Here is a 27,886-nt window from a genome sequence, read left to right on the forward strand (position 1 = left end):
GCTGACATGTATCTCTGTTTTAAAATATTAAACAAATTCATCCTTCAGATAAATAAACGTGGTTTCTTCCTCTGTGGTGTCAGAGGACTCAACATGTGGAGCTGCAGTCCGTGGGCTCTTCTCCCTCCGATCTACTCCGCCTTCACTGCTGTCGGACTCTGGGTGGTGTAAGTTCTGTTAATTATAGAGTACCATTAGATGTCAGCCTGACTGCAGAATTTAGGAAATTATAATGATTTAAAAGAACAGAAGCCACATCTCAGGCTTTCTTTGACTATTTCCTACTACTACCTACTCTCGTCCCAGGTGACATTAGAGTAAAATATAATTATTTTATGTTCCCTCTGATGTTTTAACAGATATTTTGTAGCTGTGAGTGATGAGAAGATCGCACCGCTGGGTTCAAAACACAAGTAGGAATTAAACAATATTATATACTGTACAGCTAATAATGACTTTTTATCTTTGTATTAATCTTTAATTTTTGTTTGTTTTTAGGAGGAGAAATGGATCCTTTTATCCTCCCTACATCAGGTACATATTTTCCATTTTAGAATGGTTATTATTGTGATTAATCTTCATTTTTCAGCAGTAAATACAAACATCTCCCTGTTTTTATCATCACAGTATTGCAGGAAACTCTCCGCCAGCCAGCTGCATCTTCAGCGAGGTCCTCAACTTCGCTGCGTTTGTGGGTAAGAAAACTCCTGATTGTGTTACTACAGTTATAATACAAGCTCTCATGAATACAAACTCTGATATTTCAAGGGATTTCTGTATTTTTCTTATTGCAACATTTGCACAAAAAGACCAGCAACGTGTTAGTGTGTCATTTATGGGCTGTTGTATTTATTGGATTTATTTGTTGTTTTTATTTAGAGTTATGTATCATTCTGTAGCTTCTCAGTTGTGTTTCTTTATATATTTGTAGGTGAACATTCACATTACTCCAAATTATCTGTGTTTTGGCGTCAAAATTCTACTTTTCAGTAGGGGTGGGTGATATGGTCCTAAAAGATTATCAAGATATTTGAGGGTATTTTTGAGATAACGATATTCTTGAAGTACAATGTGATCAATCTTGTCAACTTTGAGAGCTAAATGTGAGCAAACACCTACCCACAGAACTCTTTACAATGTGCTTAAAATATAAGGCAGTGTAAAATTACAATTGTTTAATTCATTAGTAGAATATGTTGAGAGACAGAATGAGACTGGGTTTCTGTCTCAGCCTCTGACACTTGTCAAACACAGATGTAATTGATAACATTAAATGGTAAATGGACCTGCACTTCTATAGCGATTTTGTAGTCGCACACACATTCATACAGGTGGCAGAGGCTACCGTAAACGGTGCCACCGTTGAGAATTCATTCATACACCGATGAACGAAGCATCGGGAGCAATTTGGGATTCAGTATCTTGCTCAAGGAGACACATAGGAGGGACATAGGATGTTAAGGGATGTTACGCTGTTAGGCTCGTGTACAAACCCTCTGGAAGACCAATAAAAAATTACAGAAATGAAGCAAAGTAACTTTGAAGCCTCATAGTAATCCAGTAATATATAATATTCCATCAAAAACAGTCACTTTGCATCGGCAGTGGTCGAGTTTATCTAATCTAGTTGACTCTTTGGTCCAAAATACATTTATATTTTAATAACTGCCCACAGACTGTTTCGTATTTTCAAAAATTCCGTAGATATGTCTAATTTGCTGCTCATTCTCCGTCATAATTCAAAATCACATGTAAATATTAGTATATATTAGTAATATCACCCTTTTCGGAACTTCTATGTCCAATTTCCAATCCAATTTCAAACACAATGATATACACCTTTAAGGGGTGGGATTTAAAATGCGAACAAGGAAGTCGAACTTTTCGACTATTTTATGCGCTTAATTTAGTTTAAAAGTGGAAAATGTTAGTTAGTTTTTTTGCAGAACAGATGAGAGGAGAGTAAAATCCTTTTGACTATTTATTTAAGACAGTAATGAAAGAGTACATGTACATGGACCTTCTCTGTTCAGAAATCACAGGCTGCTAAGCAGTTAGCTGTAACCACCTCCCAGAAAAGGATGCCTATTCTTACTTTTACACAGAGTTTTATAATATGAATGTGCGACTATCTGATTGGTCAAAACTGTTGGGGCAGCACCATGGTTTAGACTCAGTCCGCCCATTACGTTGGCACACAGGCTAGTCCTAGCCTCTTGGTGCTTCAGCTTCCAGTCACCGCACTGTGGAAGGAAAAAAGCTAACAGCACACTACTGTATCTTGTCTAGTGTAGGGCTCACAGCTACTCCAGAAGATTCATTTGGATTTAAGACTGAATTCAGTGAGAATTGTCAACAAATTCTCTCCATGCTTCAAGATGGAGGTCGTTCTTTGTCCCCCTCCAAACAAAGACAAACGACCCCACCCCCACAGGTATCTGGAGATACCTAAAGGCGTCTCATTGGCTGATACCAACAGGAAATACAACTTCCAGGTTGAGACACAAAAGTGTCCTGCAAACACCCCTTCTGGCTCTTCTCTTCTCAACTCCCTGAGGAACAGCATGTCTGCTGTCCTGGTCTGATCTTCCAGGAGGAAGATCAGACACCTTCCCTCTGTCTCCAGCTCTAAAGGAAAGGCTGGTGAGGCCCAAACCAAGTGGGCCCACCGCGACGCTTCTGGGTTTCCTGCCTGTGATCTATGCTGGACATGGTCACAGAGACCCTCGCCAAGCTTCTGGAGCCAACAGCAACCACCGGAGCCCAACCAGGAACCAGATTCTTCCTCAAAAGGAGTGCTGTTTTCCCCTTTCAACTCTGGACACTGTGGTGTAGTGCTGGGCAGTTAGTAAGCAAGAACAAGTGTGTTAAGCTTTAATCAATGGTGTTGATCTGTTGTGTGTTTAAGTATATTTGTTGGGATATTTTGTGTAGTTAGATCACTTGAAGTTGTATGATTAATGTTGCTCTACATATCTCAAGCTGTACATGTAATTTAACTATAACTCATTTGATTTGCTCACACACTAGTCCACATGAAGTATACTTTAATTTGGCTTCCTACAACACATAGACCTTCAAGACCGCATGGTCTATTGTTCTCCAAGAGCAAAAGGGCTTCCGCCATTTTGATTTATTTAAATGACCGCCTTTCGGCAGCCATTTTGTTACGCATTCTTTCACCCACATTTCCACTGTAAGTGGTCTTTTAGATTGGTTATTGTGTGTTCTGTTTGCTTTGCTTTATTTAGAATAAATATGTTTTTGGATTGATATGCTTCTCCCTTTAATGTTGCACATGAATGAGTGATTTGCTAACCTCTGCTATGGAAAGAACTCAAAATTCCTTCAACCGTTACTAAATATTAATAAGGTAATTCGATTATAATTATATTTATAATTAATAATCAATGTTCCAAATTGATAATTTGTTAACTTTATGAGACTGATTAACTATGATTTGCTATCTTTTCCTATTCCTAAGTGAATAGGTGGTGCCCCATCGAGTAACTTTAATTCATTTAAAGTATTAAATATTAATTTAGTCAATTCCCGATAGCAAAATTGACCTAAATTAGCTTTACCTCTAAATATTTTGGTACCCCTAATGGAGGCAATGTGTATCTGAAGCAGATACCCCTACATTATTATGGTGCCCCGTGTGAGGCATAGTATAGTTGGCAATCATTCATAATTGTGCAATATTAATAACAGCATATTCATTTTTGGTCCACACCAAAAATATTTTTGATTCCAAATTTTAGACTTGCCAGAAGTCTTTACATTTTACACCGGTAGTCTGCTACAGGAGTAGACCCATCTGTACTCAAAAGTACATAGTGGTGTAAATTAATTAATTTATAAATTAAGTAAAAGCAATTTGAGAGATTTGTGTATTGGTAACTACCACTTTTTAAACCAGTTAAGTCATTCTGCTAAGTTAACCACTTGCTGCTGCTAACTAACTAGGTAAACCTATTCTGTAGAAGTTTAAGAACTTTGTTTCAGCATTTGAATACAGGATATTCAATGCAATCTTTTCAGACATTTGCTGTTAAATAAGTGCTCCCCTTTTTTTTCCCCTTGAGTAAGACACAGCGTGCCCCTGGCCCTGTGCATATAGAGCTGTATTTTTGCTGTTACTGCCGTGCATTTCAGTGTAAAGAAGAGACTGAGTTTGAGATAGAGCCACAGCGTGCTTCCAGCCCTGTGAATAATTGTTGTACCTTGCAGCTTCTTCCATGTGTTTCAGCTTGAGTGCAATCTTTGAGAAACAACCCTCTAACTGTTACTGCCAAGCATTTCAGTTAGTGTGCAAGTTTAAGCTTCAAAAGCAAACCTGCCTTGTAAACTTTGGTTTACATTTTCTGGTTAAAACCTCTACCCACTAGAGCCGCTAGTTGGTGCTGTAGCTGTCCTCTTTCACAGGAAGCTATTGTCTATAGTGTAGCCAGCCTTTTGTTTGGTTAGGCCAGTGTAAGTGTTAAAACTACACTGACGGGTGTCTGTCAAAACAACACCTCAGCCAACCATTTGTTTGTACTAAACCCCCCTGTTTAGTCTTTGATTCCCTAATCATGGAGAACCCCTGTGTAGATAAGTTTATCTCCTCCCTAGCACAGAGCCTTCAACCTGGCTATCCTGAACTAATCAACAAGTTAAACTTCAGTGAGTGCAGTGATGAGATCAACTCCCTACTCAGTGGTAGTTATGATGCGAAAGCTGCATCTAAAGGCCCTTTGGTCAGATGTTTGCTTTTGAATTTCCACAGGCAAGCCAACATTGCTTCTCAGAGCAAATCTGCTCTTGAAAGGGAGGTGGAGTCACTGAGAGCACAAAATGACTCTCTTCTCCAGGAAATTCAAACAGCAAACAAGAAATCCATGCGCTATCTAGAGGATCTGCACTCAGCTGAGTTAAATCTCTGTGTGCACAAGGAGGAATTGTTCAGGCTTAGAGCCCAATGTCTCCCTTCATCACAGACATTTGAACAATGTGACTCAGGTTACTGTGATTCTAACTCCTCCTCTTCTAGTGACAGGTCAACTCCCCCACCTGTCAAAGGATGGGAACACATCCCATATGACTCCAAGTCTGTGGAGATAGGGTCAGCTTCTCAGCTCCCAGTGAGAGACAGAGGTTACAGCCGCCTGACCTCCCATCTCCCTAAAACCGATGTTGAAGAGATTTGTAGCTTATCATCTTCCAGATTTTCTACCAGCTCTTCTTTTCAGTCAGCATCAAATCAGCCTCCCCTCAGACATGCTAATTTGGTCTTGCCCTCAGCAGAGAGGAAACCACAGGCTCCCCGCTGGGAAGAGCTTGACTCTTTAGCAAAAGATGTTGAGATTTTCAATCCAGGAAATGACCAACATGTAGAGGATTATTTCTCTGTATTAGAGTACAATCTAATTGACCTGCCCCATGCAACCAACAGAGAAAAAGTTAAACTTGTGTGGCAAACCAGCGGTAAAGCTGTTCGCAAGTTTATATTGACGTTATCTGCCAGTGTCAGAGATGACTATGCTCAACTCCGTCAGGCATTAATAGAAGAATTCTCTTCTTCTGTTGACAACCTCACATCTCTAGTTGCAGCCCTCACAATCAAACACTCTCGTCGTGAGAATCCTAGAGATTATTACAACCGTTTGAGGTATGCGTATTTTCAGGGCAAGAATGCACCAGGCTTAGAGGAAGACAGTAACTTTAAGGCCTTATTCTTGAGAAACCTCCACCCATGCGTACGCACTCACGTTGTACTCACAACAAATAATGGTAAGCCCTCTATGCACGAGTTAAAGAAAGTGACACAGGTGGTTTGGGAAACTGTTGTCAATTCCAAAGCTAGAGCGAAACCATTTGAGCCTGCAAGTGTAACCACGGCAGCGTCTCAGAGCTCCCCTGCTCTAAACTCTCACCCTCCCAGCAAACCGAAAGGGGGTGAGAAAAGGCAACGCAGGGAGACTAAGCCAGATCGCAGCGTCCACCGACTATACAGAGATAGGCATTCACATAGCAGAAGCTGTAGGAAGCCATACTCTGAGATCTTGGCCCAGAATTATGACCAGACAATGAGCCCTTCAGATGATGACCTCAGCATCTCTGAATCCAGTTCAGAACGTGGTCATAATCAGTTTGACAGCGCCTCTGACTGCATCTCTGCATATGGCCACATGGAGCGTTACAGCCCTGAGCCACGACAGCAGAGAAGTAACAAAAGCTACAGAGGACGCTTTTGAACCCAGACAGGATAGTCCATTTCCGTACTGACAGCAGAACAAATGCTGATTCAGTACCTCACCTTTCTCTTCTTCTTTGGCAGTTTCTTAGGTAAACTTGTGTTTGTTAGCAACAGCAACAAATTTCAGTTAATTTTAACCCAGTAATAGTCAGACATCGTCCTATTAACTGAGTTAAAGCCTAAATTCTGATTGGACTAAAACACCACTGTCTAATTTTACATGTACACTTGGACAACTCCTCGTTAGTACCTTCTCAGTGAGACAGCTTTTGTTTAACATTAGCTTAGGACACACTACCATGACATCACAATAAGTCATACATAGTACCACACCCTTCTCTCCTCTCACCTAACACATTTACACAACTAACATTTTTTTTTTTGTTCTCACTAACCCTGATGTTCAACTGTGTTAGTTATCTCACACCATGTCATTATAGTTGTGTTTATCTGGATTTTGTTTATATCTACTGTTCTTGCTTAGCCAGATAGATAGAATAAACTGCCCAGACGTTACCAACTAAATGAACTTACAAATGAACACTTTCAACTGTGGACCCTTCTTTTCTTCATTAGCTCGCAGAATTACCCATCGAGAGAAACTCTGCGACCGAAAAGGGGGATATGTAGGGCTCACAGCTACTCCAGAAGATTCATTTGGATTTAAGACTGAATTCAGTGAGAATTGTCAACAAATTCTCTCCATGCTTCAAGATGGAGGTCGTTCTTTGTCCCCCTCCAAACAAAGACAAACGACCCCACCCCCACAGGTATCTGGAGATACCTAAAGGCGTCTCATTGGCTGATACCAACAGGAAATACAACTTCCAGGTTGAGACACAAAAGTGTCCTGCAAACACCCCTTCTGGCTCTTCTCTTCTCAACTCCCTGAGGAACAGCATGTCTGCTGTCCTGGTCTGATCTTCCAGGAGGAAGATCAGACACCTTCCCTCTGTCTCCAGCTCTAAAGGAAAGGCTGGTGAGGCCCAAACCAAGTGGGCCCACCGCGACGCTTCTGGGTTTCCTGCCTGTGATCTATGCTGGACATGGTCACAGAGACCCTCGCCAAGCTTCTGGAGCCAACAGCAACCACCGGAGCCCAACCAGGAACCAGATTCTTCCTCAAAAGGAGTGCTGTTTTCCCCTTTCAACTCTGGACACTGTGGTGTAGTGCTGGGCAGTTAGTAAGCAAGAACAAGTGTGTTAAGCTTTAATCAATGGTGTTGATCTGTTGTGTGTTTAAGTATATTTGTTGGGATATTTTGTGTAGTTAGATCACTTGAAGTTGTATGATTAATGTTGCTCTACATATCTCAAGCTGTACATGTAATTTAACTATAACTCATTTGATTTGCTCACACACTAGTCCACATGAAGTATACTTTAATTTGGCTTCCTACAACACATAGACCTTCAAGACCGCATGGTCTATTGTTCTCCAAGAGCAAAAGGGCTTCCGCCATTTTGATTTATTTAAATGACCGCCTTTCGGCAGCCATTTTGTTACGCATTCTTTCACCCACATTTCCACTGTAAGTGGTCTTTTAGATTGGTTATTGTGTGTTCTGTTTGCTTTGCTTTATTTAGAATAAATATGTTTTTGGATTGATATGCTTCTCCCTTTAATGTTGCACATGAATGAGTGATTTGCTAACCTCTGCTATGGAAAGAACTCAAAATTCCTTCAACCGTTACTAAATATTAATAAGGTAATTCGATTATAATTATATTTATAATTAATAATCAATGTTCCAAATTGATAATTTGTTAACTTTATGAGACTGATTAACTATGATTTGCTATCTTTTCCTATTCCTAAGTGAATAGGTGGTGCCCCATCGAGTAACTTTAATTCATTTAAAGTATTAAATATTAATTTAGTCAATTCCCGATAGCAAAATTGACCTAAATTAGCTTTACCTCTAAATATTTTGGTACCCCTAATGGAGGCAATGTGTATCTGAAGCAGATACCCCTACACTAGTGTTCATCAGTGTCTATCTCCACCTGGGCCTGTGGCCTTGAATTGGAGCACAAAGAGTGCTTTAGTTTTTTATTTGCTTGCCCTCAAAATATGTGGCGATGTGCAAAGCGTTATCAGTATGTCCTTTCTGGTGATACTCCTTATTTCTGTGTGCTGTGCCTGCAACATGAAATGTGTGTTCCATGCCCCACCAGACACACCTCTAAGCAGCGTTTTACTAAAGGTCATAATGCAGACCATTGCTAATTTTATTACTCTGTAACAGTCCCTCCTTTTACACCTCTTTGAGGTATAACAAACCAATTTTGTCCCTAGTGGAGAGAAAAGTTATAACTCCCTCCTTTTACACCTTTTGAGGTGTAAATACATTTACATTTACATTTAGTTATTTAGCAGACGCTTTTATCCAAAGCGACTTACAGGAAGAGTAAAAAGCGAACAATCAAGGTGTAGTGCAATACCTTGATTGTTTGCTTTTTACTCTTCCTGTAAGTCGCTTTATAGTAATAAACATATTACTCTGTAGGGACTGTCTGGGATTTGTTTTTAGTTGGCAAGCATATCTAAGTTTTAGCTTATTTACAAAAAGCAGTTGAGAGAGAGAGAGGAAGAGAGAGACATCAAGAAAGGAAGAGAGAGAGAGACTCAGCTGATCCTTTGTATTCCCTGTTCAAGCCATCCGTTGTGGCCTGGAGCTTTTAACCTTCTTATTGATGACCAATTGGACCAATTGGTAAATCTGGACAGGTGCACTGGGGAGGCACGCCTCCTGCTGGCAGGGCTTGTCCTCTTGTTTGTCCACAGATGGCTCTTGAGTGCTGGGCCTTTTTCTCAGGGGAGGAGTGTCGTCAGGGCTATCAGCTTTTTCTGATGTCTGCTCTGTCGGCTTTGCTATCGAGCTGAGTTTTCAGCTTCTCCACCTCTCTCTGGAAAAGGCTCTGCCCTGTGATGGCTTTGTCAGCACTCTTAGCCCTGAGCTCCTCGGAGAGCTCACGGTTGAGAGCCATCTGAACATTGAGCTGAGTTTTCCGCTGCGGACTCTTGTCTGGACAGGTGCACTGGGGAGGGACGTCTCCTGCTGGCAGGGCTTGTCCTCTTGTTTGTCCACAGATGGCTCTTGAGTGCTGGGCCTTTTTCTCAGGGGAGGAGTGTCGTCAGGGCTATCAGCTTTTTCTGATGTCTGCTCTGTCGGCTTTGCTATCGAGCTGAGTTTTCAGCTTCTCCACCTCTCTCTGAAAAAAAGGCTCTGCCCTGTGATGGCTTTGTCAGCACTCTTAGCCCTGAGCTCCTCGGAGAGCTCACGGTTGAGAGCCATCTGAACATTGAGCTGAGTTTTCCGCTGCGGACTCTTGTCTGGACAGGTGCACTGGGGAGGGACGCCTCCTGCTGGCAGGGCTTGTCCTCTTGTTTGTCCACAGATGGCTCTTGAGTGCTGGGCCTTTTTGTCAGGGGAGGAGTGTCGTCAGGGCTATCAGCTTTTTCTGCTGTCTGCTCTGTCGGCTTTGCTATCGAGCTGAGTTTTCAGCTTCTCCACCTCTCTCTGGAAAAGGCTCTGCCCTGTGATGGCTTTGTCAGCACTCTTAGCCCTGAGCTCCTTGGAGAGCTCACGGTTGAGAGCCATCTGAACATTGAGCTGAGTTTTCCGCTGCAGACTCTTGTCTGGACAGGTGCACTGGGGAGGGATGCCTCCTGCTGGCAGGGCATGTCCTCTTGTTTGTCCACAGATGGCTCTTGAGTGCTGGGCCTTTTTCTCAGGGGAGGAGTGTCGTCAGGGCTATCAGCTTTTTCTGATGTCTGCTCTGTCGGCTTTGCTATCGAGCTGAGTTTTCAGCTTCTCCACCTCTCTCTGAAAAAAAGGCTCTGCCCTGTGATGGCTTTGTCAGCACTCTTAGCCCTGAGCTCCTCGGAGAGCTCACGGTTGAGAGCCATCTGAACATTGAGCTGAGTTTTCCGCTGCGGACTCAGGTGCACTGGGGAGGGATGCCTCCTGCTGGCAGGGCATGTCCTCTTGTTTGTCCACAGATGGCTCTTGAGTGCTGGGCCTTTTTCTCAGGGGAGGAGTGTCGTCAGGGCTATCAGCTTTTTCTGATGTCTGCTCTGTCGGCTTTGCTATCGAGCTGAGTTTTCAGCTTCTCCACCTCTCTCTGAAAAAAAGGCTCTGCCCTGTGATGGCTTTGTCAGCACTCTTAGCCCTGAGCTCCTCGGAGAGCTCACGGTTGAGAGCCATCTGAACATTGAGCTGAGTTTTCCGCTGCGGACTCTTGTCTGGACAGGTGCACTGGGGAGGGACGCCTCCTGCTGGCAGGGCTTGTCCTCTTGTTTGTCCACAGATGGCTCTTGAGTGCTGGGCCTTTTTCTCAGGGGAGGAGTGTCGTCAGGGCTATCAGCTTTTTCTGATGTCTGCTCTGTCGGCTTTGCTATCGAGCTGAGTTTTCAGCTTCTCCACCTCTCGCTGAAAAAAAGGCTCTGCCCTGTGATGGCTTTGTCAGCACTCTTAGCCCTGAGCTCCTCGGAGAGCTCACGGTTGAGAGCCATCTGAACATTGAGCTGAGTTTTCCGCTGCGGACTCTTGTCTGGACAGGTGCACTGGGGAGGGACGCCTCCTGCTGGCAGGGCTTGTCCTCTTGTTTGTCCACAGATGGCTCTTGAGTGCTGGGCCTTTTTCTCAGGGGAGGAGTGTCGTCAGGGCTATCAGCTTTTTCTGATGTCTGCTCTGTCGGCTTTGCTATCGAGCTGAGTTTTCAGCTTCTCCACCTCTCTCTGAAAAAAAGGCTCTGCCCTGTGATGGCTTTGTCAGCACTCTTAGCCCTGAGCTCCTCGGAGAGCTCACGGTTGAGAGCCATCTGAACGTTGAGCTGAGTTTTCCGCTGCGGACTCTTGTCTGGACAGGTGCACTGGGGAGGGACGCCTCCTGCTGGCAGGGCTTGTCCTCTTGTTTGTCCACAGATGGCTCTTGAGTGCTGGGCCTTTTTCTCAGGGGAGGAGTGTCGTCAGGGCTATCAGCTTTTTCTGATGTCTGCTCTGTCGGCTTTGCTATCGAGCTGAGTTTTCAGCTTCTCCACCTCTCTCTGAAAAAAAGGCTCTGCCCTGTGATGGCTTTGTCAGCACTCTTAGCCCTGAGCTCCTCGGAGAGCTCACGGTTGAGAGCCATCTGAACATTGAGCTGAGTTTTCCGCTGCAGACTCTTGTCTGGACAGGTGCACTGGGGAGGGATGCCTCCTGCTGGCAGGGCATGTCCTCTTGTTTGTCCACAGATGGCTCTTGAGTGCTGGGCCTTTTTCTCAGGGGAGGAGTGTCGTCAGGGCTATCAGCTTTTTCTGATGTCTGCTCTGTCGGCTTTGCTATCGAGCTGAGTTTTCAGCTTCTCCACCTCTCTCTGAAAAAAAGGCTCTGCCCTGTGATGGCTTTGTCAGCACTCTTAGCCCTGAGCTCCTCGGAGAGCTCACGGTTGAGAGCCATCTGAACATTGAGCTGAGTTTTCCGCTGCGGACTCTTGTCTGGACAGGTGCACTGGGGAGGGACGCCTCCTGCTGGCAGGGCTTGTCCTCTTGTTTGTCCACAGATGGCTCTTGAGTGCTGGGCCTTTTTCTCAGGGGAGGAGTGTCGTCAGGGCTATCAGCTTTTTCTGATGTCTGCTCTGTCGGCTTTGCTATCGAGCTGAGTTTTCAGCTTCTCCACCTCTCTCTGAAAAAAAGGCTCTGCCCTGTGATGGCTTTGTCAGCACTCTTAGCCCTGAGCTCCTCGGAGAGCTCACGGTTGAGAGCCATCTGAACATTGAGCTGAGTTTTCCGCTGCAGACTCTTGTCTGGACAGGTGCACTGGGGAGGGATGCCTCCTGCTGGCAGGGCATGTCCTCTTGTTTGTCCACAGATGGCTCTTGAGTGCTGGGCCTTTTTCTCAGGGGAGGAGTGTCGTCAGGGCTATCAGCTTTTTCTGATGTCTGCTCTGTCGGCTTTGCTATCGAGCTGAGTTTTCAGCTTCTCCACCTCTCTCTGAAAAAAAGGCTCTGCCCTGTGATGGCTTTGTCAGCACTCTTAGCCCTGAGCTCCTCGGAGAGCTCACGGTTGAGAGCCATCTGAACATTGAGCTGAGTTTTCCGCTGCGGACTCTTGTCTGGACAGGTGCACTGGGGAGGGACGCCTCCTGCTGGCAGGGCTTGTCCTCTTGTTTGTCCACAGATGGCTCTTGAGTGCTGGGCCTTTTTCTCAGGGGAGGAGTGTCGTCAGGGCTATCAGCTTTTTCTGATGTCTGCTCTGTCGGCTTTGCTATCGAGCTGAGTTTTCAGCTTCTCCACCTCTCGCTGAAAAAAAGGCTCTGCCCTGTGATGGCTTTGTCAGCACTCTTAGCCCTGAGCTCCTCGGAGAGCTCACGGTTGAGAGCCATCTGAACATTGAGCTGAGTTTTCCGCTGCGGACTCTTGTCTGGACAGGTGCACTGGGGAGGGACGCCTCCTGCTGGCAGGGCTTGTCCTCTTGTTTGTCCACAGATGGCTCTTGAGTGCTGGGCCTTTTTCTCAGGGGAGGAGTGTCGTCAGGGCTATCAGCTTTTTCTGATGTCTGCTCTGTCGGCTTTGCTATCGAGCTGAGTTTTCAGCTTCTCCACCTCTCTCTGAAAAAAAGGCTCTGCCCTGTGATGGCTTTGTCAGCACTCTTAGCCCTGAGCTCCTCGGAGAGCTCACGGTTGAGAGCCATCTGAACGTTGAGCTGAGTTTTCCGCTGCGGACTCTTGTCTGGACAGGTGCACTGGGGAGGGACGCCTCCTGCTGGCAGGGCTTGTCCTCTTGTTTGTCCACAGATGGCTCTTGAGTGCTGGGCCTTTTTCTCAGGGGAGGAGTGTCGTCAGTGCTATCAGCTTTTTCTGATGTCTGCTCTGTCGGCTTTGCTATCGAGCTGAGTTTTCAGCTTCTCCACCTCTCTCTGAAAAAAAGGCTCTGCCCTGTGATGGCTTTGTCAGCACTCTTAGCCCTGAGCTCCTCGGAGAGCTCACGGTTGAGAGCCATCTGAACATTGAGCTGAGTTTTCCGCTGCGGACTCTTGTCTGGACAGGTGCACTGGGGAGGGATGTCTCCTGCTGGCAGGGCTTGTCCTCTTGTTTGTCCTCAGATGGCTCTTGAGTCCTGGGCCTTTTTCTCAGGGGAGTAGTGTCATCAAGGCTGTCAGCTCTTTCTGCTGTTTCTGCTCTGTCGGCTTTGCTATCGAGCTGAGTTTTCAGCTTCTCCACCTCTCTCTGGAAAAGGCTCTGCCCTGTGATGGCTTTGTCAGCACTCTTAGCCCTGAGCTCCTCAAAGAGCTCACGGTTGAGAGCCATCTGAACATTGAGCTGAGTTTTCCGCTGCGGACTCTTGTCTGGACAGGTGCACTGGGGAGGGACGCCTCCTGCTGGCAGGGCTTGTCCTCTTATTTGTCCACAGATGGCTCTTGAGTGCTGGGCCTTTTTCTCAGGGGAGGAGTGTCGTCAGGGCTATCAGCTTTTTCTGATGTCTGCTCTGTCGGCTTTGCTATCGAGCTGAATTTTCAGCTTCTCCACCTCTCTCTGAAAAAAAGGCTCTGCCCTGTGATGGCTTTGTCAGCACTCTTAGCCCTGAGCTCCTCGGAGAGCTCACGGTTGAGAGCCATCTGAACATTGAGCTGAGTTTTCCGCTGCGGACTCTTGTCTGGACAGGTGCACTGGGGAGGGATGTCTCCTGCTGGCAGGGCTTGTCCTCTTGTTTGTCCTCAGATGGCTCTTGAGTCCTGGGCCTTTTTCTCAGGGGAGTAGTGTCATCAAGGCTGTCAGCTCTTTCTGCTGTTTCTGCTCTGTCGGCTTTGCTATCGAGCTGAGTTTTCAGCTTCTCCACCTCTCTCTGGAAAAGGCTCTGCCCTGTGATGGCTTTGTCAGCACTCCTAGCCCTGAGCTCCTCGGAGAGCTCACGGTTGAGAGCCATCTGAACATTGAGCTGAGTTTTCCGCTGCGGACTCTTGTCTGGACAGGTGCACTGGGGAGGGACGCCTCCTGCTGGCAGGGCTTGTCCTCTTGTTTGTCCACAGATGGCTCTTGAGTGCTGGGCCTTTTTCTCAGGGGAGGAGTGTCGTCAGGGCTATCAGCTTTTTCTGATGTCTGCTCTGTCGGCTTTGCTATCGAGCTGAGTTTTCAGCTTCTCCACCTCTCTCTGAAAAAAAGGCTCTGCCCTGTGATGGCTTTGTCAGCACTCTTAGCCCTGAGCTCCTCGGAGAGCTCACGGTTGAGAGCCATCTGAACGTTGAGCTGAGTTTTCCGCTGCGGACTCTTGTCTGGACAGGTGCACTGGGGAGGGACGCCTCCTGCTGGCAGGGCTTGTCCTCTTGTTTGTCCACAGATGGCTCTTGAGTGCTGGGCCTTTTTCTCAGGGGAGGAGTGTCGTCAGTGCTATCAGCTTTTTCTGATGTCTGCTCTGTCGGCTTTGCTATCGAGCTGAGTTTTCAGCTTCTCCACCTCTCTCTGGAAAAGGCTCTGCCCTCTGATGGCTTTGTCAGCACTCTTAGCCCTGAGCTCCTCGGAGAGCTCACGGTTGAGAGCCATCTGAACATTGAGCTGAGTTTTCCGCTGCGGACTCTTGTCTGGACAGGTGCACTGGGGAGGGATGTCTCCTGCTGGCAGGGCTTGTCCTCTTGTTTGTCCTCAGATGGCTCTCGAGTCCTGGGCCTTTTTCTCAGGGGAGTAGTGTCATCAAGGCTGTCAGCTCTTTCTGCTGTTTCTGCTCTGTCGGCTTTGCTATCGAGCTGAGTTTTCAGCTTCTCCACCTCTCTCTGGAAAAGGCTCTGCCCTGTGATGGCTTTGTCAGCACTCTTAGCCCTGAGCTCCTCAAAGAGCTCACGGTTGAGAGCCATCTGAACATTGAGCTGAGTTTTCCGCTGCGGACTCTTGTCTGGACAGGTGCACTGGGGAGGGACGCCTCCTGCTGGCAGGGCTTGTCCTCTTATTTGTCCACAGATGGCTCTTGAGTGCTGGGCCTTTTTCTCAGGGGAGGAGTGTCGTCAGGGCTATCAGCTTTTTCTGATGTCTGCTCTGTCGGCTTTGCTATCGAGCTGAGTTTTCAGCTTCTCCACCTCTCTCTGAAAAAAAGGCTCTGCCCTGTGATGGCTTTGTCAGCACTCTTAGCCCTGAGCTCCTCGGAGAGCTCACGGTTGAGAGCCATCTGAACATTGAGCTGAGTTTTCCGCTGCGGACTCTTGTCTGGACAGGTGCACTGGGGAGGGATGTCTCCTGCTGGCAGGGCTTGTCCTCTTGTTTGTCCTCAGATGGCTCTTGAGTCCTGGGCCTTTTTCTCAGGGGAGTAGTGTCATCAAGGCTGTCAGCTCTTTCTGCTGTTTCTGCTCTGTCGGCTTTGCTATCGAGCTGAGTTTTCAGCTTCTCCACCTCTCTCTGGAAAAGGCTCTGCCCTGTGATGGCTTTGTCAGCACTCTAAGCCCTGAGCTCCTCGGAGAGCTCACGGTTGAGAGCCATCTGAACATTGAGCTGAGCTTCAGATGGCTCTCAACCGTGAGCTCCTCGGAGAGCTCACGGTTGAGAGCCATCTGAACGTTGAGCTGAGTTTTCCGCTGCGGACTCTTGTCTGGACAGGTGCACTGGGGAGGGACGCCTCCTGCTGGCAGGGCTTGTCCTCTTGTTTGTCCACAGATGGCTCTTGAGTGCTGGGCCTTTTTCTCAGGGGAGGAGTGTCGTCAGTGCTATCAGCTTTTTCTGATGTCTGCTCTGTCGGCTTTGCTATCGAGCTGAGTTTTCAGCTTCTCCACCTCTCTCTGGAAAAGGCTCTGCCCTGTGATGGCTTTGTCAGCACTCTTAGCCCTGAGCTCCTCGGAGAGCTCACGGTTGAGAGCCATCTGAACATTGAGCTGAGTTTTCCGCTGCGGACTCTTGTCTGGACAGGTGCACTGGGGAGGGATGTCTCCTGCTGGCAGGGCTTGTCCTCTTGTTTGTCCTCAGATGGCTCTTGAGTCCTGGGCCTTTTTCTCAGGGGAGTAGTGTCATCAAGGCTGTCAGCTCTTTCTGCTGTTTCTGCTCTGTCGGCTTTGCTATCGAGCTGAGTTTTCAGCTTCTCCACCTCTCTCTGGAAAAAGGCTCTGCCCTGTGATGGCTTTGTCAGCACTCTTAGCCCTGATCTCCTCGGAGAGCTCACGGTTGAGAGCCATCTGAACATTGAGCTGAGTTTTCCGCTGCGGACTCTTGTCTGGACAGGTGCACTGGGGAGGGACGCCTCCTGCTGGCAGGGCTTGTCCTCTTATTTGTCCACAGATGGCTCTTGAGTGCTGGGCCTTTTTCTCAGGGGAGGAGTGTCGTCAGGGCTATCAGCTTTTTCTGATGTCTGCTCTGTCGGCTTTGCTATCGAGCTGAGTTTTCAGCTTCTCCACCTCTCTCTGAAAAAAAGGCTCTGCCCTGTGATGGCTTTGTCAGCACTCTTAGCCCTGAGCTCCTCGGAGAGCTCACGGTTGAGAGCCATCTGAACATTGAGCTTAGTTTTCCGCTGCAGACTCTTCTCTGGACAGGTGCACTGGGGAGGGACGCCTCCTGCTGGCAGGGCTTGTCCTCTTGTTTGTCCACAGATGGCTCTTGAGTGCTGGGCCTTTTTCTCAGGGGAGGAGTGTCGTCAGGGCCAACAGCTTTTTCTGATGTCTGCTCTGTCGGCTTTGCTATCGAGCTGAGTTTTCAGCTTCTCCACCTCTCTCTGGAAAAAAGGCTCTGCCCTTTGATGGCTTTGTCAGCACTCTTAGCCCTGAGCTCCTCGGAGAGCTCACGGTTGAGAGCCATCTGAACATTGAGCTGAGTTTTCCGCAGCGGACTCTTGTCTGGACAGGTGCACTGGGGAGGGACGCCTCCTGCTGGCAGGGCTTGTCCTCTTGTTTGTCCTCAGATGGCTCTTGAGTGCTGGGCCTTTTTCTCAGGGGAGGAGTGTCGTCAGGGCTATCAGCTTTTTCTGATGTCTGCTCTGTCGGCTTTGCTATCGAGCTGAGTTTTCAGCTTCTCCACCTCTCTCTGAAAAAAAGGCTCTGCCCTTTGATGGCTTTGTCAGCACTCTTAGCCCTGAGCTCCTCGGAGAGCTCACGGTTGAGAGCCATCTGAACATTGAGCTGAGTTTTCCGCTGCGGACTCTTGTCTGGACAGGTGCACTGGGGAGGGACGCCTCCTGCTGGCAGGGCTTGTCCTCTTGTTTGTCCTCAGATGGCTCTTGAGTGCTGGGCCTTTTTCTCAGGGGAGGAGTGTCGTCAGGGCTATCAGCTTTTTCTGATGTCTGCTCTGTCGGCTTTGCTATCGAGCTGAGTTTTCAGCTTCTCCACCTCTCTCTGAAAAAAAGGCTCTGCCCTGTGATGGCTTTGTCAGCACTCTTAGCCCTGAGCTCCTCGGAGAGCTCACGGTTGAGAGCCATCTGAACATTGAGCTGAGTTTTCCGCTGCGGACTCTTGTCTGGACAGGTGCACTGGGGAGGGACGCCTCCTGCTGGCAGGGCTTGTCCTCTTGTTTGTCCACAGATGGCTCTTGAGTGCTGGGCCTTTTTCTCAGGGGAGGAGTGTCGTCAGGGCTATCAGCTTTTTTCTGATGTCTGCTCTGTCGGCTTTGCTATCGAGCTGAGTTTTCAGCTTCTCCACCTCTCTCTGAAAAAAAGGCTCTGCCCTGTGATGGCTTTGTCAGCACTCTTAGCCCTGAGCTCCTCGGAGAGGTCACGGTTGAGAGCCATCTGAACATTGAGCTGAGTTTTCCGCTGCGGACTCGCGTCTGGACAGGTGCACTGGGGAGGGACGCCTCCTGCTGGCAGGGCTTGTCCTCTTGTTTGTCCACAGATGGCTCTTGAGTGCTGGGCCTTTTTCTCAGGGGAGGAGTGTCGTCAGGGCTATCAGCTTTTTCTGATGTCTGCTCTGTCGGCTTTGCTATCGAGCTGAGTTTTCAGCTTCTCCACCTCTCTCTGAAAAAAAGGCTCTGCCCTGTGATGGCTTTGTCAGCACTCTTAGCCCTGAGCTCCTCGGAGAGCTCACGGTTGAGAGCCATCTGAACATTGAGCTGAGTTTTCCGCTGCGGACTCTTGTCTGGACAGGTGCACTGGGGAGGGACGCCTCCTGCTGGCAGGGCTTGTCCTCTTGTTTGTCCACAGATGGCTCTTGAGTGCTGGGCCTTTTTCTCAGGGGAGGAGTGTCGTCAGGGCTATCAGCTTTTTTCTGATGTCTGCTCTGTCGGCTTTGCTATCGAGCTGAGTTTTCAGCTTCTCCACCTCTCTCTGAAAAAAAGGTTCTGCCCTGTGATGGCTTTGTCAGCACTCTTAGCCCTGAGCTCCTCGGAGAGGTCACGGTTGAGAGCCATCTGAACATTGAGCTGAGTTTTCCGCTGCGGACTCTTGTCTGGACAGGTGCACTGGGGAGGGACGCCTCCTGCTGGCAGGGCTTGTCCTCTTGTTTGTCCACAGATGGCTCTTGAGTGCTGGGCCTTTTTCTCAGGGGAGGAGTGTCGTCAGGGCTATCAGCTTTTTCTGATGTCTGCTCTGTCGGCTTTGCTATCGAGCTGAGTTTTCAGCTTCTCCACCTCTCTCTGAAAAAAAGGCTCTGCCCTGTGATGGCTTTGTCAGCACTCTTAGCCCTGAGCTCCTCGGAGAGGTCACGGTTGAGAGCCATCTGAACATTGAGCTGAGTTTTCCGCTGCGGACTCTTGTCTGGACAGGTGCACTGGGGAGGGACGCCTCCTGCTGGCAGGGCTTGTCCTCTTGTTTGTCCACAGATGGCTCTTGAGTGCTGGGCCTTTTTCTGAGGGGAGGAGTGTCGTCAGGGCTATCAGCTTTTTCTGATGTCTGCTCTGTCGGCTTTGCTATCGAGCTGAGTTTTCAGCTTCTCCACCTCTCTCTGAAAAAAAGGCTCTGCCCTGTGATGGCTTTGTCAGCACTCTTAGCCCTGAGCTCCTCGGAGAGCTCACGGTTGAGAGCCATCGGAACATTGAGCTGAGTTTTCCGCTGCGGACTCTTGTCTGGACAGGTGCACTGGGGAGGGACGCCTCCTGCTGGCAGGGCTTGTCCTCTTGTTTGTCCACAGATGGCTCTTGAGTGCTGGGCCTTTTTCTCAGGGGAGGAGTGTCGTCAGGGCTATCAGCTTTTTCTGCTGTCTGCTCTGTCGGCTTTGCTATCGAGCTGAGTTTTCAGCTTCTCCACCTCTCTCTGAAAAAAAGGCTCTGCCCTGTGATGGCTTTGTCAGCACTCTTAGCCCTGAGCTCCTCGGAGAGCTCACGGTTGAGAGCCATCTGAACATTGAGCTGAGTTTTCCGCTGCGGACTCTTGTCTGGACAGGTGCACTGGGGAGGGACGCCTCCTGCTGGCAGGGCTTGTCCTCTTGTTTGTCCACAGATGGCTCTTGAGTGCTGGGCCTTTTTCTCAGGGGAGGAGTGTCGTCAGGGCTATCAGCTTTTTCTGATGTCTGCTCTGTCGGCTTTGCTATCGAGCTGAGTTTTCAGCTTCTCCACCTCTCTCTGAAAAAAAGGCTCTGCCCTGTGATGGCTTTGTCAGCACTCTTAGCCCTGAGCTCCTCGGAGAGCTCACGGTTGAGAGCCATCTGAACATTGAGCTGAGTTTTCCGCTGCGGACTCTTGTCTGGACAGGTGCACTGGGGAGGGATGTCTCCTGCTGGCAGGGCTTGTCCTCTTGTTTGTCCTCAGATGGCTCTTGAGTGCTGGGCCTTTTTCTCAGGGGAGTAGTGTCATCAAGGCTGTCAGCTCTTTCTGCTGTTTCTGCTCAGTCGGCTTTGCTATCGAGCTGAGTTTTCAGCTTCTCCACTTCTCTCTGGAAAAGGCTCTGCCCTGTGATGGCTTTGTCAGCACTCTTAGCCCTGAGCTCCTCGGAGAGCTCACGGTTGAGAGCCATCTGAACATTGAGCTGAGTTTTCCGCTGCGGACTCTTGTCTGGACAGGTGCACTGGGGAGGGACGCCTCCTGCTGGCAGGGCTTGTCCTCTTGTTTGTCCACAGATGGCTCTTGAGTGCTGGGCCTTTTTCTCAGGGGAGGAGTGTCGTCAGGGCTATCAGCTTTTTCTGATGTCTGCTCTGTCGGCTTTGCTATCGAGCTGAGTTTTCAGCTTCTCCACCTCTCTCTGAAAAAAAGGCTCTGCCCTGTGATGGCTTTGTCAGCACTCTTAGCCCTGAGCTCCTCGGAGAGCTCACGGTTGAGAGCCATCTGAACATTGAGCTGAGTTTTCCGCTGCGGACTCTTGTCTGGACAGGTGCACTGGGGAGGGACGCCTCCTGCTGGCAGGGCTTGTCCTCTTGTTTGTCCACAGATGGCTCTTGAGTGCTGGGCCTTTTTCTCAGGGGAGGAGTGTCGTCAGGGCTATCAGCTTTTTCTGATGTCTGCTCTGTCGGCTTTGCTATCGAGCTGAGTTTTCAGCTTCTCCACCTCTCTCTGAAAAAAAGGCTCTGCCCTGTGATGGCTTTGTCAGCACTCTTAGCCCTGAGCTCCTCGGAGAGCTCACGGTTGAGAGCCATCTGAACATTGAGCTGAGTTTTCCGCTGCGGACTCTTGTCTGGACAGGTGCACTGGGGAGGGACGCCTCCTGCTGGCAGGGCTTGTCCTCTTGTTTGTCCTCAGATGGCTCTTGAGTGCTGGGCCTTTTTCTCAGGGGAGGAGTGTCGTCAGGGCTATCAGCTTTTTCTGATGTCTGCTCTGTCGGCTTTGCTATCGAGCTGAGTTTTCAGCTTCTCCACCTCTCTCTGAAAAAAAGGCTCTGCTCTGTGATGGCTTTGTCAGCACTCTTAGCCCTGAGCTCCTCGGAGAGCTCACGGTTGAGAGCCATCTGAACATTGAGCTGAGTTTTCCGCTGCGGACTCTTGTCTGGACAGGTGCACTGGGGAGGGACGCCTCCTGCTGGCAGGGCTTGTCCTCTTGTTTGTCCACAGATGGCTCTTGAGTGCTGGGCCTTTTTCTCAGGGGAGGAGTGTCGTCAGGGCTATCAGCTTTTTCTGCTGTCTGCTCTGTCGGCTTTGCTATCGAGCTGAGTTTTCAGCTTCTCCACCTCTCTCTGGAAAAGGCTCTGCCCTGTGATGGCTTTGTCAGCACTCTTAGCCCTGAGCTCCTCGGAGAGCTCACGGTTGAGAGCCATCTGAACATTGAGCTGAGTTTTCCGCTGCGGACTCTTGTCTGGACAGGTGCACTGGGGAGGGACGCCTCCTGCTGGCAGGGCTTGTCCTCTTGTTTGTCCACAGATGGCTCTTGAGTGCTGGGCCTTTTTCTCAGGGGAGGAGTGTCGTCAGGGCTATCAGCTTTTTCTGATGTCTGCTCTGTCGGCTTTGCTATCGAGCTGAGTTTTCAGCTTCTCCACCTCTCTCTGAAAAAAAGGCTCTGCCCTGTGATGGCTTTGTCAGCACTCTTAGCCCTGAGCTCCTCGGAGAGCTCACGGTTGAGAGCCATCTGAACATTGAGCTGAGTTTTCCGCTGCGGACTCTTGTCTGGACAGGTGCACTGGGTAGGGACGCCTCCTGCTGGCAGGGCTTGTCCTCTTGTTTGTCCACAGATGGCTCTTGAGTGCTGGGCCTTTTTCTCAGGAGAGGAGTGTCGTCAGGGCTATCAGCTTTTTCTGATGTCTGCTCTGTCGGCTTTGCTATCGAGCTGAGTTTTCAGCTTCTCCACCTCTCTCTGGAAAAGGCTCTGCCCTGTGATGGCTTTGTCAGCACTCTTAGCCCTGAGCTCCTCGGAGAGGTCACGGTTGAGAGCCATCTGAACATTCAACACATTCAAATGTACACGTTTCAAACAAGAAATGTTCCAGCACTTGACTAAAACTTGAATAGAGAAAACAACTCACCTCATTCAGGCAGAAATGGTATCGTCTTTACGGCAAATGTCCTTTAAAAATGTCCAAACTTGAGTTTTGAGCCAATCACAACAGGGTAGCACTGTGGCCTGAGGTAAAACTTTGACATTTAAGTCTGTTAAACTTACAAAGATGAGTACACCCAATGACTGTCTCAAACACTCTTCATATACTCATACTGTTTCAGTAATGCAATAAAACTCATCTTTAAGTGGAGAGTGGAGTGGAGTGGAGATTCTTCACATATGTGTCTTCTAATCAGTTCTTCCCATTATATAGACTTGATGATGTCATCTAATATGTCATACTAATTCTCTGATGTCAACTGATGATGTCATCGCTTTGATGTTGCGTTCTATTCTTTCCTTTGATCTTCCATGGTTCATTTAATTTTAAAAAATCAATTGAAATTGAAAAACTTTATTGATATTAACAAAACTGTATTGGTATTAACAACACATGTTGTTTACACAGCAAATGAATACAATAAAATACAATATTTCTTCATAAATAAATTTCTTCATTCAAATATTTTCTAATGTAAACACAAGGGCTGCCCCATTATGAATAGGATCAAAGCATTATGCACTGCTATAATCAGATTATAATGCATTATAAGTATGTTGATAATGCATTTTTTAAAATGCGAAACGTATGAAACATATTTAACTTGTCTATGATGTTCCAATATTTCTAAATTATATTTTCTGTCCGTTTTCTGTCTTCAAATGAAAGGAAATGTCTCAATGTCGTCTCCAGTAAACATCATTAGGATATTTTTGGTTTTGTTCTGTACACACACATGTACACACACACACACACACACACACACACTAACACAGGGACACACACATGGACACACAGGTAACATACACACAAACACACTCTCCCTCTCACACACACAAACACTAACACATGCATACACACTAACACAGGGACACACACACACACTAACAGGGACACACACACATTAACAGAGGGACACACACACACACACACACACACAGGTAACACTCTCTCTCTCTCTCTCTCACACACACACACACACACTAACACAGGTACACACACACTAACACAGGGACACACACATACATACACACACAGACACACATTGACACACACAGGTACACACACACACAATCGCTCTCACACACACACAAACACAGGCACACACACACACACACACACTTCTACAGAGTCTCTGTAGAAAAACAGACTTCCCTCTCAGCTCAAAAAACAGACTGAAGCCTTTTCTATACACTAAAAACGCTTCAGTATCCTGACTACCAGTTCTGAAGCTGTTCTTAATTATTAAATCCTCCACTTTCAAGTTTTTATTTTCTTGCCATATCCATACAGAGTGTTATTGTTTCCCTCAGCTCCTGATGGTGATGCTGCTCACTGTGTGTGAGGGGCTGAAATTGGGATTTCAACAATAAAATACTTTCTATTTGAATTAAATTTAATTAAAATTAAATTATCAAAACATCTTTCATTTATTTCTACAGATGAAAAAACTTTTTTCCCTTATCCTAAGCTAAGCTAATCATCTGCTGACTACAGTGTCATATTTAAAGGATGGATATGAGTGTTATCAATATTCTCATTGAACTTTTGGCATTAAAGTTAATAAACATATTTCAAATTATTTTTGTAAGGGCACCCTGGAGAAGCTTTCCAGAGAGGATTTGCTGTTATAAACATAACTCATCAAAGCATAACATAATAATGCAGTATAACATGCAGATTACAGGGATATTTCCTCATTATACTTTATATATAGACTGCAATATATTGATAAAAAATATTGATGTATGTAGTGAAGGGTTAGGCTAATGTACGGCTCAGTTGCTCTACTACTCCACATGTCTGTGGTTGAAGCGAAAAAAAGCTCCACTGTAGACAGCAAACTGTATTCTTACTGTGGGGAATGTTTTTGACGATATATTGTAAATGATAACATATCCTTTCAGTGGCCCCAAAACTCCTGTGTTCTGATTTAGGTCAAATTACTATTTTTGTCAATGAAGTCTGGTGGCTTTGAAGAGAGCAATGTGTACTGCTGTGGATGGGGCAGCAGCAAAACTTATTTCAACCACTTAAAAATAAACCAATAACATTTAGTGTGGAATATATTATACATATATATATATACGTCTCCTCTCTCTCCGTTGCAGGACGGATAGATTCAAAATATCCTTGTCTCATTCTTCAAGAGATTCTACCAGACTAACTGAATTTCCCCTCGGGGATGAATAAAGTTATTTTGATTTGATTGATTTGATCTATGCGTTCCTCAAAGTTACCAGACTCCATTGACAAAATTGTTATTTTTTAAACATTTGGTGGTCTAGGCTTTAATACACACATAATGCTTGTTAGCAGCATTAAATAATTACATTATTTCTGTTGATTCTTCTTTATTTCAGGGTTCATAATCGGCGTCCTCAGATACCTTCAGCTGAAACACAGATTGGACAAACAGTGGCTGAATGTCTGCAGTCTGGTGGCGTTTTCTCTCGGCTGCTTTGGAATGACGCTCGTAGGAAACTTCCAGGTAACGTGCAACACTGACACATACATGTATGTCACTTTTTTACAATAGCTTGAGCTGCTTAAAAACTTTCATGCAGAAATTACGTCAACGTTACCTTGATTAAAATTATAGATTTCCCCGGTTTGAATTGTTAAAAACACTTAAAAATAAAGAAAATATAAGAACAAAACTCAACAATATATAAAACATAGGTCTAGTTGTTTTTAGACAATTTAATGCAGAAATGTTGCACACAGTATTATACTTTTATTAAAAATAAAATTATTATTTAATGAACTGACAAAATTACTGACAGACAGATTTATAGTTTGTGATAATAGCATTAGTGAAAATATCTATAAAATTCTTAAAATAATTATACAGTTTAAAAAGGATTCATATAATACAAAAACACTTTAAATATTTTTAAAATCCTTAAATAATTTAAAATAACTTAAAATTATTTTTTTAAACTAAAGTCATTTTTAAAAAGGAAATAAAATCATAAAAAAATTATGAATAATAAAAAAGTCTTAAAATATATTATTCAAAGCCTTAAAATAATAATCAAAAAGCACTAAAATACATTAACTTAAAATAACATAAAAAAGCCTTATGATAAAGATAATTTTTTTCCTAAATAATTTGAGGAAACCCAAATAAATTAATTATGAAAAGCCTTAAAATAATTCAAAAGTCTTTAAAAATAATAATTTAAAAAGTATAAAATATTTTTTTAAAGCCTTAAAATAATTGATTGATTGTCTTTATTTCGAACATGCAAGCAAATAAAAAAAACAAGTTTAAATATTAATAGATGAATAAATAAAAAACAAAACAAAAAAGCAGAAAAAAAGAGAAAACAGACACTTTCTCTATATCTATATACATATATATATATGAATAATCAATATAGTCACATACAAATATTATATATATGTATATATATATATATATATATATATATTTATATATATACTATAAACAATTTATATTACATTGTAAAAACCTATACATGTATATTGTAAATTACTATATATATATAAATATTATAAACATAAATACAATTACCATGTGTATTACAAAACTACAGTCTACATATGTCCATGTTACAGAGGCTTTTCTAAATTTCTATAATAATTACAAAAATAAATAAATGGCATATTATACCTTTATTTCACTGGTTTTGGTTTCAGTTATTCACTGAGGAGATGGTCCATAACTTCGGCACCTCTCTGACCTTCGGACTCGGAACGCTGTTCTGCTGGTTGCAGTCGTACATCACGCTGAGAGTTAATCTGAAGAATGAAGGGAGGAATGCTGCTATCATCCGTTTCCTGCTGTCTGCATCCATCACCATCTGCATGATTCTCTGTATCCTTTAACCCTTTATCAGGCAAAGAACTATATTTGATATTTGAACTTCAGGTAATATTTCGAGAAAAAAGTTGCAAATTTACTAGGTTAAAGTGGCAAATCTACAAGAAAAAAGTTGCAGATTTAAGAGATTTAAAGTGGCAAATCTACAAGAAAAAAGTTGCAGATTTAAGAGACTTAAAGTGGCAAATCTACAAGAAAAAAGTTGCAGATTTAAGAGACTTGAAGTGGCAAATCTACAAGAAAAAAGTTGCAGATTTAAGAGAAAAAAGCCACTTTTTTTCTCCCAGATTCACCACTTTAAATCTCATAAATCTGCACATTTTTTTCTCATAGATTTGCCACTTTAATCTCGTAAACTTTTTTCTCAAAATATTATTTTCGAATGTTTTTTTTTTTTACATTCTGGCAGAATGTAATATCCTCCAATATTCTCTAGGGTTGAAATTTGGAATTTGCAAGTATTTCAATGAGTGTCCTACAAGGTTATTATAGTTCACGAAAACTAACGAAATAACAAAAACTAGAATTGAAAAAACATTTTCGTTAACTGAAATAAAAATAAAAACTAGAGTTTTTAAAAAAACGATAACTAACTGAAACTGTATTTTGTGGTTACAAAACTAACTAAAATTATAGTGAAAATGTCCTTTCGTAGTGGAATAATTTCAGAGTGTGGTATTAGTACATTTACTTTAGTAAGGGATCTGAATACTAAGTATAAAGTTACATTTTTAATTAAGTACATAAATGTTAATTGGAAACAGCAATGCTGGGTTAATTTTAAATCATAAAGGGGTTTACGAGAGATCCCAGGTTGCCATGTTCTGTTTTAACATGCTGTAATCCCTCCTTCTGGACGCTAACCTTTAACTCCCCCGCTGCAGACTCATCTCTTATGGCTCAAGGCCTCCACATGCAGGCGGCTCAGGGCCAGTGGGCGCTGGTCATGTTCTTCCTCGCCTTCATCGGCACGTTTGGCTTCGAGTTTCGCCACAACCGCTTTGAAATCATGTGCACGGACCACACGCCACTCTCTGAAGCGTCCCGATACGAGCCGGACCAGCTGTAGGCCTGTTACATCATCTCACGGTTAAAGATCCTCAGGTTTAACTGCAGGAGTTGCAGCTTTAAGAGGCACTTCTTCCATCAGAACAAGCAGTTTTTAATTTATTTTACAGGGATTACAGATCAGTCTCAAAATACATTTATTCACAGTGTTATTATAGCACCCACACCTACTGTATCTTATAAAATGACATGGAAATCTCACTTTATTTTTACAATAAGGGACCTGAAACTCTAATTTTTATTTATTTTTCCTATGGTTTTTATGGTCTTACCCTTACAGAAGGTGCTATGCAAATAATGATTGATTGATTTATTATTATTGACTGTACTGTTACTATTAGTGACACATTATCATGACTTCATGTATGCATGGCTTGGCTGTTACATGTATTTTTAATCGACAAGGGTATTAAAGGGATTTATAATTTCACTTATTTACATGCAAACAGGTTTTAATTGGTGAATTGGTTTTTACTTCTTTTTAAACATCTACGTGTTTTTTTTATTACTTTTTTAATGTTTTGCAGGTATGTATAAATCAATTGAAGTTATGATTTAAATTGCAATTTTGCACAGAATTAAATCAGTATCAATAAAAAGAAAGCACAATTTTGTTTTTTGACAGTTTTGTCAGTCTTCTTTTTGACAGTTAGAAAATAAACATATTTCCCCTAAAAAAAAATCGTTAAAACATGTGTCTGTATGATTCAATAATACCATAAGTGCAAATTGAGTTACTTTTTTGAGGATTTCGACCCTTTAAAGGGGATCTATGATGCCTGTTTTCAGATTCATATTTGTTTTCCACTACAACAGGTTTACATGCTTTAATGTTTAAAAAAAAAAAGTTGTCGTACGGTCAATACTGTATTTACCCCCTTAAGTGTTTGA

The 27,886-nt window shown here is 45.1% G+C and overlaps 1 protein-coding gene across 1 annotated transcript; it reads left to right on the forward strand.

Annotated features, from left to right (window-relative positions):
• On the forward strand, window positions 1–27,842 carry tmem150c (transmembrane protein 150C). The gene is made up of 7 exons (XM_059357664.1): window positions 1–167; window positions 360–413; window positions 499–534; window positions 628–695; window positions 24,441–24,568; window positions 25,744–25,921; window positions 26,812–27,842. Exons 1-7 carry the CDS (start codon window positions 7–9, stop codon window positions 26,994–26,996), a joined length of 810 nt encoding a protein of 269 aa, XP_059213647.1. The 5' UTR covers window positions 1–6; the 3' UTR covers window positions 26,997–27,842.
• Window positions 27,843–27,886: the final 44 nt, after the last annotated feature.

Source organism: Centropristis striata, chromosome 19 (assembly GCF_030273125.1).
Source record: "Centropristis striata isolate RG_2023a ecotype Rhode Island chromosome 19, C.striata_1.0, whole genome shotgun sequence".
Classification (NCBI taxonomy): Eukaryota; Metazoa; Chordata; class Actinopteri; order Perciformes; family Serranidae; genus Centropristis; species Centropristis striata.

Bases quoted from the DNA above. Each gene is read 5' to 3' on its own strand.
- tmem150c (XM_059357664.1), top strand. From the start codon at position 7: ATGTATCTCTGTTTTAAAATATTAAACAAATTCATCCTTCAGATAAAT. The intron at 414-498 runs GTAGGAATTAAA...GTTTGTTTTTAG, and splicing joins CCGCTGGGTTCAAAACACAA to GAGGAGAAATGGATCCTTTT. The intron at 25,922-26,811 runs GTATCCTTTAAC...CCCCCGCTGCAG, and splicing joins CACCATCTGCATGATTCTCT to ACTCATCTCTTATGGCTCAA.